Here is an 18,030-nt window from a genome sequence, read left to right as displayed (position 1 = left end):
TGGCTTTGGCTACTTTTTATTTAATTAAACAAGCCTGAAACCCAATAAAAGCACTGCCCAAAGTGAGAGGGAACGAGCCTCAGTTATGAGTCACAAGCCACCAAGGACAGGATCACAAAATCCAAATTTGCAATTTAACTTTTGCACTCTCTATCCCTGCTGGTGACACAGCCCCAGGGCCATGGGGAGCAGGGTCTTGTTCCAGCAGGAATAAAAAACCCTTCTGCCTGCAGCACAGGAGTCCCACACACAGAATCCAGGTGGTACAAGGCTGGGTTGGAAAATATGAAACCTTTTTTTGGACAGAATTGTGTGACAGCCCGGGGCGAGGCCTGTGCTAGGCCTGAGGCGCCTCTGCTCCGGCTCTGTCACTGCCACCACAGCACAAACACATGAAAGGTTTTTATTTTCTCTTATCTTTCCTCAGAAAGCTCCCCCACCTCTGCAGCATCATCCCTGGAGCAGCTCCAGCAGTTCCCATCCTCATGATGGGAAGCAGAATTAAAAACAAGTGAAAAACCCCAACAAAACAACCCCAAAAATGAACCTCCCAGCCAGAAAAAAAACCACATGGCAGCACAATAACCTTGGAAACTTTTATTAATGTTGTTAAACTAAATTAACAGGTACAGAATTAGAGCAGTTCCTTACAAAAGCAGGAATGAAGATGCAATACTTGACGCTCCCAGATGTGCAAAAGCAGCTCAAAGCCCAGGGAACAGGACAACCTTCACTCCTGCACCTTGAACAGCATTTCTCACAAAAAAATAGTTAAATTTGAAATTGCTGTGCCCATTAAAATTCACATCCAAAACTCAATTATATCCAGAGATCTTGGTGGGTTTTTTTGGACGAGGCCTACCAAAAATGTGGTTGAATTAAACACCAGGTATCTTCATAACAACCACATTTTTTTCACATTTTTGTCTGATGCTGGCAGGGAACATATTGCTGCACTTGCAATCTCTGGAGAACACTGCCTTTTCCTCATTAGCTTTTTGCACAGCAATTAATCCCTTTAATCAGTCAAATCAGTTCAACACTAGATCACAAAAGCACTAAGTAAAGAGAAAACAAGAAATTACCTTGTTAAATTTAATGAGCAAGGAAAAACAGACACTACATGGGCTGCAACACTCCAGCATGGAAACATTTCAGTGCCTGAGCAGCACCAGCAGCCCACAGAATTACAATCATTTTGTCTTTAATCTGAAAACTGCATAATGCAACAGAGCATGGAATTCTTTAGCTTATGAAAATGTGCACGTGCAGAATGAAAAGCAGTTTCATAAGGATGTGACAGTAAAAAAAACAGCTCACTTCTGCACATTGACACTGCCTGGGCATGCAACAATGGCATCAAACCAGTACAAACCATTTCAGAACACAGAACATGGGATTTTCTTCTGAACTTGCTGCTGCTGTTAAAGGAAATCTGAGCTTTACAGGTGTTTATGTGGCCAAAAAGGGCTGTAATTCACACACTAAACACTGGGCAAGCAGCAGCAAGCAGGTGATGTGTAGCACTTATTCACTCTGTGTTTTAATCATGGAGAGAGCTCTCATCCAAAACAATTATCCTGCAGGGGACAAAAAAAAAAAAAAAGAAAAATAGGAAATAGAGGTTAAGAAGTTGTTTTTTTCTTATATAAAGTACCAGATGAAGGTAATGGGATTTCACAGTGCCTGTTTTTCATGGAAAACAGGAATGCAGCTCATGCCACAAATAAATTTCTGCCACAATTCCACTTTAACTCACAGACTCTCACCTGAAGGGTGGAGCTGGAGCCAGCTGCTGCTGGGGGTGGGATTTCTGATCCTTGCTCTCATCTAAAAAAACAGGGAAATTCAGCTCAGAACATGAAAGCCACACAGGGACAGCAAGTGAATCAAGAGCTGCAGGTCCCTCTGCTCGATTCATTCAGCCACATTTGGAATCAGAACCCAGCCCCAGCTCTGCTGCTCTTGGTGCATCACCAGGACCCTGGTGGGGATCAGAAAATCAGAAACCAACCCTGATTTCCATCCCTGAAGGCCAGTCCCAGCTCAGCTGAGGAGCTCTGACAGAGAACAGGGGCACAGCTGCTATTGCTGTAACAATTTGTTATTGCAATGCAATAACAAGCACAGTGATGTCACCCCCAGGCTTCCACATTTTAAAATTACCATCAATATTTCCAAAAGTAACCAGGGATTTGGGACATTTCAAACTTTGGGTGCATCCAGCAGCTCTACAGACAAAGGGCACCTGCTGAAGTCCCTGCACAGCTTCCTGGTGCTCTGCCTCCAGCCCAGGCTCCTCTCTCCTCTCCTCCATTCTTCCTTCCAGCATCTTCTGGATCCTGCAGGCTGGCAGCCCTTGAATGACAGAGTTTTGTGTATCATCCTCTTTTTTTTTTTTTTAAGGATTAAACAGAAAATTCTGATGCCAAACATGAGAAAGTCTCAAGTTCCTTTGTGAGACAGAAGTTAGGGATGAGTTATGAGCACTCACTGTGGAGCTGTTCAGAGTTACTGGGCTCTGATCTTTAGTTCCAAGAGGAAAAACAGTTATTTGGGATACGAATATTTTCCTTAAAATGATGTTTAAATGACTTCTGCCATGTTCTTCAAATTTCCTAATATACTGCCATGAAAGCACAACCATTTTCACAAACTCTTCTTTATAAAGAGCTTTCATGACTCTGTTCTCTTAATGCACATTTTCTCTGTCTCAAAAAATTCCCCCATTCTGTCACATTATCTCTGATTTCTGTGAAGACCAAGCACTGCCTTTCAGGGCTGTTGAAATATTTGCTTTCCACCTACAGGAAGTTGTATTAACAAAACATTCTTTTCCCTCTCAATTTAGTAGGAGAGTTCACATTCACATCTCCAGGCAAATTCCCTGGCACTCCACTCCCTAAGGAGTCACAGCCCATTTTCTGAAAAGTCCTCCACAGATCTGTACACAGCACACAGAATAAACCCTTCAACACAAATAGAAATTATCAGCTCACCCAAGAGTGTGTCCCTGAGGTTGCTCTTGGATCTCCTCATCCCCAGGAACTGCATGGAGCATTCTCTCCAAAGCATCATCCAGGCTGGAGTGAGCCCTGTGAAATAAAAGATTTCAAATTGATGGTGACAAGGTTCATGCTGCAAATTTCCAATTAAAACAGTCATAAGGGCATTTAAAGTTTTCTGTAAGCATTGAATGTTGTTAAAATTCTAAGTCTTTGTAACTCAAAGCCTAACATGCCTTCCCATCCTTTTTCATACCTTTCTGTATCCTCTGCTAGATTAAATGACTCTTTAGTCCATAAACTCTGATTTGTCTTCTCATCTCTCTCAGATTCTTCTCCTGACTCTCTGTTTTCCATTTGAACTTGATCAAGAGCTATTCACATAAACAGCAAGATTTTAGTATCAAAGGAAGATAAATAAAGACATGAAAATGTTGTTTTCTTTGCTGCATTTGGGCAATTTCCAGTTGCCCACTTCTCAGTCACTCTTTCCTCTGATTTTCTACCAGATGAACAAATTCCCATTATCTGCAGTCAAAGGTGGCCAGCAGCAAGGCCCAGATAAATATTTCACTCCAACACATTTCCAGATTCACAGGACTCTACATTTTGTTTCCCACTGAAATGAAAAATGCATGTGGAAATGAATCTTTAATCTTTCCCCTTCCAATCCCAGATATGGGAGAGAAATCCAAGGGAAACCTGAGGATGACAGCTTGGTTTGCCTATTTATCAAAATCCAGTAATTCCCCCTCAAAGATTTATCAGCAAATTCTGTTCCCCATAGAAATCAGGGTTAGGGTTGGGTTTAGGGCTGAGAAAGTGAAACCCTACAGCTCCAGGAACACTGGGGCACCCCATGGTGAATTTTCTGGTCTGGAAATTCATGGTGATGGGGGTTAAACTTAGGTTTGGGCTAATGGGGAATATTTCAGCCCCTTCTGCTGGGCTGTGATAAGCAGGAAGCACGAGGCTGCCACAAAAAATGGGAGTCTGAAATAGCTGTGCTTTATGCAAATACCAGAAAACCACAGTGATTGAGCAGCCAGCAATAGCCTGCTGCAATCCTCTCCCCCTAAAAACAAGAAGCTCCAACGAACTTCCATCCCTCAGGAAAAGATTTGACAAAGCTGTAGGACAACCAAACATGTGCCAGCATCATTCTCAAGTGACTGTGTTATTTAGCTTTTTACAGACTTAACTCATGTTCTGCCTTTTTCTTTTTTTTTTATGCCTTTTTTGTCTGCTTTTTTTTTGCTGCTGCTCACTTTGTGACTCACCGGAGGGAAAAAAAAGCACAGCCTATAAACATTTAGGTTTTCTGCTCCTCTGACACGACTTGTTGTACATCTAAAAATGATTCCCACTTAGCACCATTTGCATTTGCAGCAGCACAAAGATTCACCCCTCTGCTGCCTTTGTAACAGAGCAGGAAATACAATATTCATTACCCCAGTGGAAGCTATTTTCTTCCTCTGTGAAATCAGAGGCGTTATTTCATGCTGGAAAATTGGGAACATGAACAGGTAGGGTGCACTGGCCACTTTGTGAACTGAACCACCCTCCCAGAGTGGATCTGACACCACGTGCCCAGCAGCTCTGCTCCTGTGGGTGTTGTCACCTGTGTCTGAGCACAGCACAAGCCACAGTGGCACAATAAAGCACAAAATGAATTCTCCTGGCTGGACCTGCAAACCTCCCACAGCAGCTCCCGTGGACTCTGCAGGAAACACACAGGCAAAGGCAGCAAACACTGGTGGGGGCACCAAGCTAAAAATTGCAGTTTATTGTTCCAGCTGAACACCCAGTGACGAGGACTCAGAGGCAGCTTGCAGCAAGGCAAAAAGAATTTTCTATTTTTAATCTCTACACTGGGACTGTTAGCAACCAACCATTCACTTGCACTCTGGAGTCTTGCAATCCCATCCCTTCCAAGTCTGGAGTGATGGAATCTTGCTGCTTTAAGTGTTCTGTTAAAAAAAGCATTATTTCCATATTGACTATACACTAAAATACCATATAACTTTATCCATCCAACCCTGGAGGAAAACCTGGACATGATTTATAATTATTTTCTAGATTATTTTATAACTATTTTATAACGATAACTATTTTATAACTAATAATTAATATAACATAACATAACATAATATACTATATGATATATAAATAATATAATATAATATAATATAATATAATATAATATAATATAATATAATATAATATAAATTTTATTTATTTCAATTATGTATTTTATATATTTTTTAACCTACAGGCTGCCCCTGACCATCATTAATGGCATCACTGATGATACCAATCTCCACAGGTTCTTGCTCTGATGATTGAGGAAATAAGGTCAGGATGGACATTTTAATTATCCCAATGTCTGGTGTTAATTTAGGAAGAGCCTAATGATGGATAAGCAAAGCAAACTCTTCTCCAACAGCCTCCCAGTGAAAACCTCACAGAGTTTTTCCATTTTCTGTCTGGAGATGTGTGGGAACACAAGAACAAATGTAAATCACTGAGCCCTGCACAGACACCTGGGGGGTGCAGCTGCCTCCTCTAACAGGGAACACAAATTGCTGCAGGACACCTTTGAAAAATTCAGTGTACACCAAATTCCTCCCTGTGTTAAACTCCACCTGCACTCAGTGTGCTCTCAGCAGCAAGGAAAGCACTCAGAGAAATGCAGAGGCTTCAAGAACTGCCAGTTATTTAAGCTGCTGATCATTTAAGCTCTTGATCTTCCTAATAATTGACTGCAACTAATTTGGAAGCTCCAGTGTATTTTGGCAGTGAATGGCTTGGGAGAAATCCTGACTGAGCACAGCTGGAAAGCCTCCCACAGCTTGGGGTGAAGTGCCTCTTACCAATTTCATCCAGCAGCTCTTGGGCTGGTGGAGGCAGCTCATCAATGGAGGGGGGAGATGCCTCTGAGAGTGCTGAGACAGAGGGAAAAAATATTCTAGTTAATTAGCAGTGATTAATCCTTAATAAGTGTGACATAGGCTTACACTCTGATAGCATCTTGCTTACATATTTCATCTAACACCCTGCACGAGCCTGGCTCATTCATATTTTATCAAATTTCCCTAAATAATTCCATAATGGAAAAATCATTTCGAGCCAGACTTGCACATTCAGCTCTCAATGCTGTATCAGAAATCTGAGGCCAGTAATATTTACACTTCAAACAGAGGTTGATTTACAGGTCAGAGTTCTTAGTGTGCAGGTGCAAACACAAAATCCATAACCTAATTAGCACCAGCAGTACATGCTTGAGTGCTTAGCAATTTATCCTTCTCAAAAGAGACAGCCAGGAGCAAAAAACAAAAGGGGAAAAATGAAAAATCATTTATAGACTGCTGAATTTCCTTTTAAATCCATTTTTCTGTTTATTGAAGAATTTATTTTGGCTGGGGCTGGGATAAAAGACTTACCAGGTGCCTGCCTGGTGTTCCTCAGGGATGAAGCAACTGGTGGCAACCCAACCTGTGCGAGATCAAACAGAATTAAATACAAGAAGGTAAACTGAAAAACTGCTGATCTTCAATCCTCCCCTTCAACATGCTAAATCCAAAATTTAGGTAGAACCTTCAATTAAAGCCTGAGCTGACCATTAAATTTTAAACTAAGCTTTTCAATCAGTCCAGAGTATGAAAATAGAGTAAAACTGATGTGTCAAAACCTTTGCTTAGATTGCTGTGCAGTCATATTTTAGCTGTGAGATACCATCAGCTACATAATCTTTATTTCAACACTGAATTTTCTGACTGGACAGTTCCAAGATTTCTTCAGTTCCAAGATTTCTTCAGTTCCAAGATTTCTTCAGTTCCCATTCTCTGCTCAGAATCATTCATTATTAAAGCCTGGCACATCTGTTCATCACAAGAGCCCCCCAAAATTAAGAATTTGTAACCAGAGGCAAATCCCCACACTAACCAACCTCAAAGTAGCAATATGCACTTAATTCTAGAATAAGATTTTGGCCATGAAGTGACAGCATCAGCAGAGCCACTCAGGGCTGTAAATGAATTTAATGAATTCCAAGTGTTCTGGCACTGGAGCAGCACGACACAGCCCTGCCTGTGCCAGGTCAGCTGCACAACGAGCCCTCGCTGCTGCTGTGCCTGAGCAAACTCTGATTCCAGCTCTCAACCACAGCCCCGGCAGTGGAAATAATGAGAAAGGTGAAAAGGCAACTGTTTTATACAAAACTGTCTGCAAAGGCAATTTGAGATAATGCTGCGGCTTCAGTGCCAAAAGGATCAGTGGAAATCGCTGCAGTGACCCTGGAAACTCTGCACTCCAGAGGGAGGGGTTTGAGCAAAGCTGACGAGATTGGGCACATTTAATGTGCAGAAAAAGGAGAAAAAAGCTTTGAACAAAGGGCTCATTCAATCCTCCTTTTGCCAAGTTTCTTCTGGACTCCAGGCAAAATCCAGTTTGGGTTTTCCCTTTTGCCAAGTCCATCCCAGACTCCAGCCAAAATCCAGTCCGGGTTTTCCCTTTTGCCGAGTCCATCAGGACTCCAGCCAAAATCCAGTCCGGGTTTTTTCTTTTGCCAAGTCCATTCCAGACTGCAGCCAAAATCCAGTCCAGGTTTTCCCTTTTGCTAAGTCCATTCCGGATTCTGGCCAGAATCCATTCTCGGTTTTCCCCTTTGCCAAGTCCATTCCAGACTCTGGTGGTAATCCAGCCCAGGTTTTCCCTTTTGCAAAGTCCATCCCAGACTCCAGTGGTAGTCCAGTCCAGGTTTTCCCCTTTGCCAAGTCCATCCCAGACTCCAGTGGTAATCCAGCCCAGGTTTTCCCCTTTGCCAAGTCCATCCCAGACTCCAGTGGTAATCCAGCCCAGGTTTTCCCTTTTGCCAAGTCCATTCCGGACTCAGGCTGGAATCCAGTCCCTGTTTTTGCTTTTGCCAAGACCATTCCAGACTCCATCCCAAATCCAGCCCGGGTTTTCACTTTTGCCCAGTCCATTCTGGAATCCAGCCCGGGTTTTTCCTTTTCCTTTTTCCTTTTGTCCATTCCAAATTCTGGCCCAAATCCAAGATTCCAAAGGCTGGGAAGTGAAATTCCCTACAGCCAGGAAGGGATGGAGGGCAGGGAATGGCCACTTGGAGAGAAGCCAACATTTCCCAGCCAGAGGAACGCAAATTTTTGTGTAATCAATGCCTGAAATCAATCAGGACTTTTGCCACTTCATCCACAGAGCCACGACTCCAAAACACTCACAAAGACCTACAAGCATTTCTCTCCTTGCATTTCTTTTTAATAAAAGTATTGTCAAAAATATTTTTACGGAACATTAAAAGAATATTTAAAGAAACTCCTGGCAGAATTTATTTTCTGACTTACAGGCTCTTTCAGTCCAAATGGGCAAAATCTTGGAGCCACCACTGGAATTTCCATGCTCCTCTCCCCTTCACAGGCTGTGGTGAAAGTCTTGAACACAGTGGAGGAGGTCTCTTGAGAGCCACAAAAGGAAGAATCTGAAGAAAACTCACGGCACTGATTGTATTTCTCAAAGGCTAATGGAAATTTTTCATCTAGAATTAAAAAAAAAAAAAACAAAAAAAAAACAGGGGAAAAAAAAAGTGAAGACAGCGAAGCTGGAGAATTATTTTTGGAATTTTTGTATCTTTAGCACATTTCAAGAGAAGCAGAAAAAAATTTAAAGGGAACAGGCACCTGCACAAGAAACTCTACCCATAAAAGACCAAACTGATAATCCAGGAGTTCCACCTCAGACAAAACTTTGCCAACTGAGGAATTCCAGCCATTGTCTTACACCAAATTAGTGAAGCACAAAGCAAATGTTAATTCATTACTCTTTAGCACTCCAGCTCAACAAACATTTATCACGTTATTTAACTTGTTATAAACATATTGAGTGCTTATTAAATTGCCTTTAAAATGCTGAAATCCACATGCATCAATTCTAATTTAAATTACTTCATTTCTGATTTATGAAGGCTGCCAATATCTTCCAGAGACCTTCCAGGCAGTGACTTTCTCAGCTGTGTCCCTGTAAATTCTCCTTTAATTCTGTGTCTTTGGACAGTGAGATTTCCAAGAACAGGAAGAACAGCATTCCTTGTGCAAGCCTGACATTTCTGCACAGAGAAATGGAGCTTCACCATTCACCTTGATGATTTTTGCATCAAAAAATCCCGGCAGAAAGGCCTGGCTGGCACAGAGAGGAGAAATAATTCCCTGTAAATCCTCTTTTCCCCCTCCCTGCATTACCTGAGCCCAGGGGGGTGCTGACACTGGTGGGAGCGTGGCTCAGCCGAGGTGTTTTACACTCCACACCCCTCTGGAAGTTCTGCTCACAGGGGATGCTGGACAAATCCTGAATATCTGCCACTGATCTGAATTATTGAGAGATGTTCTGACAGTTAGAATAGCCACTTCCTGCACCTGTGAATCACCAGATCCTGCTATTTTCGGGGTCTTGAAATTTTAATTTCGTGCAGTCTTATCTAGTTCATTGGAATGGAGGGAGATGTTCCCTTTGAAACTTCCCACAGGAATCTTGGGAGGCCCAAAATCACCATGCTCAGGGAAGTTGCAGATGCATAAAAGGTTAATTATTTGCTTCTCCTTCCTTTCCAGGATGTCTTAAATAATCCTTCTGTAAAACCAGCTCAGGAAGCTGCTTCCAGAAAGGGCAGGAACTCCAAATGTGAACCAAAAGGTAGAAAAAAAGTAAAAAATCCCCAAAGGCAAGGGAAAACCTCAAGGGTTAAGAAAAATTAATGAGCCATTAATTAAGACTAATTGTAGGCCTTGGGAGCATTTAAAAGAATGACTCTGATAAACTGAGACTGCTGAAGGCACTGACACACCCCCAAATGAAAAAAAATGAAATCCAAATTGATCAAATTTTGGGGAGATACACCCTGGATTCCATCCTCCTCAAAGGCCATGGAAAGAACAGACACCTCCTGTAAATCAGTAATTTTATGCAAATCTCCATTAGCTGTAAATATAAATTAACCTCATTAGCTGAATCACAAACACACTCTGCTGATTTTTTTTCCCCCTGAAAATCACAGGACTATTTCTGGAATAAAATTTATTTGGCTCTGCACGAACGATTTGCTCTTTAAAGTGATTTTATTTCCCTGTGCCATATGGAGAGAAGAAACCAGGAATCCTCACACTTTTCATGGGAAGAAGCACACCCAGATGAACACCAAATTAATTACTTCTGAATATGAAAATATTCCCAACTAAGGACAACTCTTTTACACCAATCTCACAACTTTGCACAGGAAAATACTCTCAACACTCTGGAGAGTTTTCTCTTGGGCTGTCCCCTCTCCCTGTCTTGCACCAACACAAAATTTTGTAGTTAATGAGCAATTTTGCTAAAAAATGTGGCTCTTACACATCTTTTTCTTGGCATTCTTCCTGTGGCTCCCACAGCGTCGCTTCTCGTGCTGCATCCACACTGAAATGAGGGAGGAAAGGTCACATTCACCCTCAGAAAATGATGGAAATAGAGAAATTGGGTTTCCTTTCTCTCAGGAAGTTTAAGCACTGAGGTAGCCTGCAGCTCATAAACACTTTTTGTTTAAAACCTCAGAAGGTGGAGACTGGTAGGAGAAAAATGGCATTTTTAACAGATTATGGATTTGTTAAAACTTCTCATTGACATTTGCAGCTTCAGAACAAAAGTGAAATCAATAAAATTAAGTGAAATTATGTGAATTTAATAACATTAGGTGAAATTAATAGAATTAAATAAATCAAAACCTAGGCATACACATGACTCCACTGTTCCATCATCCCTTGATCTGTCTCAGACTGTGACAAGGTCAAAGAGGATTAGGCAGATGCTCAGAGAGCAACATCCCCTCTGTCCTGCTGCCAGAAGTTCCTAAGTGAAGGGAGCAACCAAAAACCTTCTTTTTTTTTATCCTAAACTCAAGTGATTTCCACTGCTGGTGCCTCCCTCTGGCCCAGGGAACTCAGCTCCTGGCTGGGGAGGAGCCCTGGCAGTCACAGCCAACTTCTCCCCATGCTGGTAAAATAATAAAATTGACAGGATAAAAAACCCCTCCTGTTTTCCAGAGGAGCCAGCCAAGCCTCCAAGACTGATTCAGAGACTGCCAGATCTGATGTTGCCCCCAGGCTGGATCCTGTGAACATTCCTGGGCTGATCCCAGGGGGTTGGGAAAGGCAGGATCTTCATGGCACTTCAGCTCCACAACCAAAATTAAAGCAGATGACTGAAGCTTTAATTTGAATTATCTTTGCTCTGTTTCAGGCTCTGGTTTATCAGTGAAAAAGGAATTGTGATATGTACATGGCTTTTTTTTTTCCCCCTATTTTAGCGCCCTCATTAAGGCAAAAAAAACCCCACCAAACTCTGCAAAAGACAAAATCCCTTGAGACCTGTGAAAATCCCTTTTTGTATTTTCTTAGCAAGGAGCTGAGCTATGTAGATAATCATTAAAAACCACCACTGGCATCTTATTTGAATATTAGATATATAAGCAGAATTAATGAAGAGAGCACACTTTAAAAGCTAATTTATGCCTGAAGGAACAATGAAAATGAGTTTTTCTACCTGGCTCCAGGCATTTGGCTCAGCTGATTCACTCCCAGCTTGTTACTGCCACAGCTCTGTGGTGTTGTGCTGCAGAATAGTATTTTTCCTCCTGAATACAAATAACAAATGTTCCCTGTTACTGGCTTTTGCAAGCACAAAAGAAAACAACCCAACTCATTGAACAGGAAATTGTGACTTTATTAATTTTTTTTTTCTTTTCTGTCTGAGTTCTTGTGACCTTTGCTGTTATCGAGAGACAAATGTGTTTTAAAGATGCATTTTCATAAACATGGCACAGCTGCCAGGCAGGCACTGAAGCACTGGGGAATATCACAACATTTACAAAATTGAGCTAAAAGAGACAACAAAATAAGGAAACAAGGATTCTTCCATTATTCTGCACACACACTCTGTCAGCTCTCACTGGGTTTAAGCCCAAGATCCTCCCAGCAATGAGAATATTAATGTGTAAATACAACTCTAATTCAGTTTCCAGCACCACAGCAAGTTGCATAAAAAGATTAAACTTCGCCCCAGGGTAAAAATAAAAAGGTTTCAAATAAGTTTTTGTTTTGGCGTTTTAACTGAAACACAGCAAGTACATAAACACTGCATCTGAAATTATTTCAGGCACTGCAGTGCCCAAACCAAAATCCTAAATGTCCTGAACTCTCCCAAAAATAATAATTTTGGAATGAGAGGAAGAAGAGATCAATTGAGGCTGAAGAATGGAGGTCCAGCCTTGTGACAGGAGAGCTGCTGGAAAAATATCAATGCAACAACTCCGTGTCCCTCCTCAGAAATGCTTCAAGAAAAAAACATTTACCTGGAGCCTGAATTGCTGATGCTGCATCTGCAGGTAAGTTCTGTAAAAATCCTGCACAAACATCTTCTGCTTTGCCCTCAGTGTCTGAGGTCTGAAAAGGGAAAAAAAGAATTTAATTCCATTTTTGACAGAGCAGCTGCAAAGGGCAGGGCAACCCCCCCAGGATGATGTTCCCAAAAATGGGAGTGGAGAGAGAAACTTTTCAGGAGCTCATCAGCAAACAGCCCAGACTGGATTTAGCAGTAAAATAGAAAAGTTTTGTATCTTCCAGAAATTAATGAGGATTAATTTGCTTACTTTTACCTAAATCTTTATTTGCAGGTACTATTTTGAAAGAAAAGAATAATAATGAAAAAAAAAATCTCCCATTTTCCACATCTCTCTTCAAATCAAATGGGAGCACAGTTAAACCACATGTTGTGTAACTTATGTCCAAAAAGTGTTATTTTTACCTCTGGTTCTGACCTTCCCTCAAGAGCAGGAGGAAGGAAATAATCAGGAGTGAAGAATTCTTCAGTCACATCAGGAGGTGAATTAAGGGAACAATGTAATTCCCTTGAATGCCCCTGTGAAAGACATCATCACCTGGGATGATCCCAGTCTCTAGTAATAAAAAATACACATTTCAGCCAATAAAAATCACTGAAATTCTGAAATTCTATTTAATTGCTCACTGACTTTCAACACACCTCCTGCTCCTTGCATTACTTTGGTGGTTTATAAAACAAAATTTAAAAAAAAGGGGGAAGGAGGAGGGGAATTGTTACTCAGATCAGCTCAGGATGTAACACCAGGCTAAACTTTTCCATGGATAAGCAGCTGCCACTAAATTCCCTGGATTTCTGTACATACTCTAGAGAGATTCTCAGCTTGCTGAGGAAGCACTGAACTCTTAGGAATGGATTTTCCAGACTCTGCTTGCTCATCTGGTGCTGGGGACTGGCAGCTCCTCCCTAGGATGTCAGAATGGAACAAAATTATTAACCAAAAATAAAAAAAATAAAAATGTGAAGTGAGTGATCTGAGGCACTGCTGGAATATCAATGAGAGCAGACAGTGACACTAATTGTCTGCCAGGAACACGGAGAAATAATGACATTTAAATGCTCACCTCGTTAATTAATCTAAGCAGGAGAACCTTGCCCTGTTCTTTTGTCCAGAACTTTTTCAAAAGCTTTACCCACTGAGCTGCTGCAGAAAAAGCAGCTGTGTGGTGAGACTGGAAGAAATAAAAGTGTGATAGCACTCTCAAGGGTCTGAGAGCTTTGGGTTTCTCATGCTGATAACAATAATCAGGGATGATGAAGGTCTCCAAGCTCATTCCCTGCACCTATTAACACCTAATACTCATCTTATCTCTATTTATGCCCATCAAGGAGTGACTGACTTGCTCTGAGGGCAAAGCTCTGCACGATAAAATGGACAATTCTTGTAAAAAAAAAAATTTAAAAATCACAGAAGCTGAAATCTGATTGGAAATGGAAGGGGACAAAAAGAGAACGGAGCATTTTATGTCTCAGCCTCCTCACCTGTGGAAGTCCTGTCCAGATCACTGTCCCCAGAGTCGGCTGTGTCCTCAGAGCCCGGGTCCCAGGGCTCACCTGGCTGCCCCTGGCTCTGGGGGGCTCCAGCAGGCACCTCCTGGGGGGGCTCCTTGGCACCTTCTGCTTCAGACGGGCACTCGCTGCCAGGGTAGGGGCAGCTGAGCCCCAGCCGACCTGAGGCCACTCTTCTGGCCATCTGCTTGACTTCAGCTGCACCAAAAACCCCAAAATTAGCACTTCACACCCCAGAATCCGGACCTTCAAAGCATCCCCTGTGTTTAACTCTGCCTGCAGACTTGGAAATGCAAAGGTTGGAGCTGGCAGCACCACAGCCTTTGTCATGAAAAGAGCTAAACACTTCCTTTTATTTTAAATTAAACACTTGCTTTTCTTTTAAATAAAGCTGCAAACCTGCACAAAGTGGCATGCACAAGTCTCTACAGGAACAGGATTTGTTGGTTTGATCTCCATTATCCATGCCCGTGCTGCCATCCACTGGGCACTGCCAGCCCTGCCCTCCCTGAGCCCACACACTGCCCAAAGCCAGGCCAGAAATCCCTCCAGCTCCAGAAAAAAAACCACCTCAACGTGCCTGGCATTATTCCATGCCCAGAGTGTGCAAGACACAGGACCCCACTCCCTTGGATCCCACCCAAAACAGCCTCCCAGAGCTGCAGCAATTAAAGCAGAGACCTTTCCTCGTGTGCTGAGTTTAATGCTCTGCACTGCAGCAAGATTTCTGACATTAACACTGATTTAACACTGATTTAACACTGATTTAACACTGATTTACTCACTCCTCCATCCTGACTGCACCACCCTCCTCTTCTCAATGCTTTTTTTGCTGCAGAATTCCACCCTGGGTTTTGAATGGCACCTGCAGTAAATGATTATGAAGTGCACAAACTATTTTAGAGCCCGAGCACATTGTGTCAAGTATTCCCCAGCCAGGAAAAGGCTCCAAGTTGTTTTAAGATGAATTAGAGCACGTGTGCTCTCAGCCTTTCAACAACCCAGCAGAACCAGCAGATTGAGCTGCCAGGAGCTTGGAAAGCACAGATAATTATTTAGGTTTATTCTAGATTAACCAGATAAGCTGTACATTCAACTCTGCATCTCAGAGCTGTCAGCTGCCTTCAGATGCTGCAGCTCCAAAAACACACCATGGGTGATGTGGGGATTGTTTTATTGTTTTATCACCATTTATGTGAGGATTGTTTTATTATTTTATCACAATTTCAGACCTGGACAATGATTCTCCCACCAGAGTTCACTCCCTGGCCTCCACTGACCATGGAATATTTCTGTTCTAACCTTTACCAACAGGTTTTTCTGATCCAAATGGATCATGGTTTAATTTTAAAACTGCAGCAGTTTTTCTGATTTTACCAAACATTGAAAGAAGTTTCTGTCCCCCTCTTTCCAACACGAATCTGCACAAGTTTTGCCAGGTAATTCCAACATGTGCTTTCCATTCCTGCTCACAAACACACAGAGATGACATTAAAAAGCATTTCTGCTGGGCATTGAAGGAGGCTGTGCCCAGAGAGGAGAACCACCTCCATTAATATCTCCCCAGACTGCTCTCCTTAGGCCCTGGTACATTTTGGACCACTGACCTCCATCCCAGAGGCACGTGAACTCATTTTTAACAGCACTCTTTACCACAAAGTGCCCTGTCACAGCAGCTCTGCAGCTGACAGTGACTCACAGCAGGCTCCTCTCTGCACAGATGGCTTTTGCCTTCCTGAGGAACATTTAATGCCAGCCTTGCTCCTGATGTGCCTCCTCTGACAGTCCCTCTCCAGATGAATTCTGTCAGAATTAACTCTTCTATGAATAAGATCAAAACTCACCACTTCTCCTCTTCCCTTCTTGCTGCAGGATGTGAATCAGCTCCTCTCTGCCACTGCAGGTTGAACTTTTTCTGGCTTCTTGCAGACACGTGTGGGAGGCAATGCTGAAAAGAGTCCAACAAGCCATGATTCAGCACACCCTGGGCACTCTGCTAATTCCTGCCTGAGCTGGCTGTGATGCAGCCTCAGAACAGGACAGCACCAACTTTAATCCCTGAGTTTTATTTTAGCTGCTCTGCTCAGGACAAAGGGTGACAGCTCCAGCAATAACTCTGCCCTGGATTTATGGCAGGTTTCAGTGCAGGCAGGCAATCAAAACATGAAGCTTCAGGGGGATGAGTGGACCAGAATGACTCAAGATTATCCTGACAGGAGAGATGTAATTGAATTTCTCTTTCTCTTTGGTCCATGTATTTAATAATTAAAGTCATCCAGAAGCCCTTCCCAATAACAGCTTAGGCCTCAATATAAACAGAAATATTTCTCCGCTGGCCTTTTCCCTGATATTCCTATCTCCATTTGAGTGCAGGATTTGGATTTTAACCCCACCCTGAGCCCCTGGATCAGTGTTGTCCTGGGAGGACTGGAGAGGAAGAGGAAATAACACAACTGCACTGCTGAGCTGTCTTCATTCCTGTACACAAAGCACATTTTAAAGGACAGATTCACCTCTCCTCTTGCACACCACCCATCCCTGCACCTCTGTGCCTGCTAAGGATCACAGAAATGATAACCAGGCCCCTGCTCAGCACTTTACCTCCTGGTTTAGGCTCCCTTCACCATCCAGCCCTCTGCCTGTGCTGCAGCCTGGATCACAATGGGTGGCTGCAATTTTGCTCTTCCACTTCTCATTCTGAATTGCCTCCCTTTCCTTGGCTGTCTGGGGAACAGCCTGGAAGCTGTCTCTGCCTGGTGCCTGACACGTTACTGGAGGTGGAATGTAGTCCCTGGATGGTGGAGCCACAGCCTGGTGTAAAAAAATATCAACTCCAGAAAGAGCCTTCATGGTGTTTTGGGAAGCAGCATCAGAGCCATCCCAGCGCCTTCCCTGAGAACTTTCCTTGGGAAGCAGATTCATCCTGACCTCCTGGAGCAGCCTCTTCTGCTTTGCCATGGCCTTCAGCCTGTCCAGTTTCTCCTCTGTCCTGCTCAGGGAATGCCCAGCCTGCTGCAGCATGCTCTGCATGATCTTGAGGTTCAGGACACATCTGCTGATGTGCTGCTCGCTCTGGGAGGGGCTGCTCAGCCTCCTGCCAGCAGCTCCTCTCACCTGGGACAGCCCAGAGCCTTCTCTCACCCTTTCCTCTTCTTCCTCCTCCTCCTCCTCTTCTTCTTCCTCCTCCTCCTCCTCTTCCTCCTCTCCAGTGAAGCCTGTGCTGGACCCCGAGGATTCCCCTTCATCCTCACCCTCCCACTGGCTCTGCTCTTGCATTTCTGCATCCTTTAGGGCCTGGCCTGACCCAGGTCCTCCCTCCAGGAAGTCTTGGGGACCTTCTGGGTAACTGGCCAGGATTTCATTCATCTCAAAGCTGCACAGGCTGCCATCCACATCGCTCTCACTGCAGGGAGAAGCTCCAGAATGCTGCTCAGAGACCCCGAGGCTGCTGTCCTGCACTGGGGGCTCTGCACTGGCTGCTGCCTCCTGCAGCACCACAGCCCTGCTCTCCTTGGGGAAAACAGAGTCCTTGGGGGCAGGAAAGCCACCTGAAAAATGCAATTGGAAACATGAAATCACTTCTCCAGGAATCCAACAGCCGTGCTGCTTTTGCAGGCTGAGGAGTGAATTTGGGAATTCAGAAATTCCACGAGCAGCATTTGACACCTCTGCTGAAAACTCTAAAACAGATTTAGAGACCTGAGTCTGCCTTCAGTGGCAGCTAAAATCCAAAACCAACTGCTTCCTTTTTCAACCTACATCCTAAAATCTGTGCGTGCTGCCATTGGAATGATTTCTGTCCTTTGAATGATTTCTGTCACGCTGCTGGGAGGAACACACGAAGGACACCCTGCCCCAGGAAACTCACCAGCCTTGCTCATCTCTTTTTCCTGGAGTTCCACTGTTCTCTTCTGGAAGCTAAAAGATGATGCCCAGCAGATGTTCACATCTGCAAGAACAGCAGACCTCTGGGCTTTGAGTGTTCCACCAGCGTGGCCGCCTTCAGATTTAACCAAGTCCTGTAAAACAAAACAAAAAAAAGGAATAAAATACAATTGTATTTGTCAGTTCCGTG

General features: G+C 43.3%; 1 protein-coding gene across 13 annotated transcripts in view; it reads right to left on the bottom strand.

The window, feature by feature from the left end:
• Positions 1-582: 582 nt before the first annotated feature.
• Positions 583-18,030, bottom strand: part of TEX14 (testis expressed 14, intercellular bridge forming factor) — a 36,578-nt gene continuing 19,130 nt past the window's right edge. For 5 of the 13 annotated variants that reach the window (XM_064394518.1, XM_064394516.1, XM_064394517.1 and 2 more), the window contains 20 exons: positions 17,824-17,974; positions 16,557-17,503; positions 15,800-15,903; positions 14,741-14,820; positions 13,929-14,153; positions 13,252-13,352; positions 12,852-12,965; positions 12,400-12,490; positions 11,592-11,682; positions 10,407-10,469; positions 9,260-9,384; positions 8,369-8,559; positions 6,449-6,500; positions 5,879-5,950; positions 4,898-4,975; positions 3,262-3,379; positions 3,000-3,095; positions 2,249-2,358; positions 1,770-1,830; positions 583-1,580 (listed from right to left, as the gene is read on the bottom strand). In XM_064394518.1, the coding sequence (XP_064250588.1) occupies positions 1,544-1,580; positions 1,770-1,830; positions 2,249-2,358; positions 3,000-3,095; positions 3,262-3,379; positions 4,898-4,975; positions 5,879-5,950; positions 6,449-6,500; positions 8,369-8,559; positions 9,260-9,384; positions 10,407-10,469; positions 11,592-11,682; positions 12,400-12,490; positions 12,852-12,965; positions 13,252-13,352; positions 13,929-14,153; positions 14,741-14,820; positions 15,800-15,903; positions 16,557-17,503; positions 17,824-17,974 (2,907 nt within the window). In that variant the 3' untranslated portion in view covers positions 583-1,543. Of the gene's footprint in view, positions 1,581-1,769; positions 1,831-2,166; positions 2,359-2,999; positions 3,096-3,261; positions 3,380-4,897; positions 4,976-5,878; positions 5,951-6,448; positions 6,501-8,368; positions 8,560-9,259; positions 9,385-10,406; positions 10,470-11,591; positions 11,683-12,399; positions 12,491-12,851; positions 12,966-13,251; positions 13,353-13,928; positions 14,154-14,740; positions 14,821-15,799; positions 15,904-16,556; positions 17,504-17,823; positions 17,975-18,030 lie in introns of those variants that run through there. The other 8 variants (XR_010349297.1, XM_064394521.1, XM_064394522.1 and 5 more) reach the window with 8 other exon arrangements.

This window comes from Passer domesticus, chromosome 19 (assembly GCF_036417665.1).
Source record: "Passer domesticus isolate bPasDom1 chromosome 19, bPasDom1.hap1, whole genome shotgun sequence".
Lineage (NCBI taxonomy): Eukaryota > Metazoa > Chordata > Aves > Passeriformes > Passeridae > Passer > Passer domesticus.
Note: the sequence above shows the minus strand (reverse complement) of the source record. Positions and strands in the feature narration are given on the sequence as shown.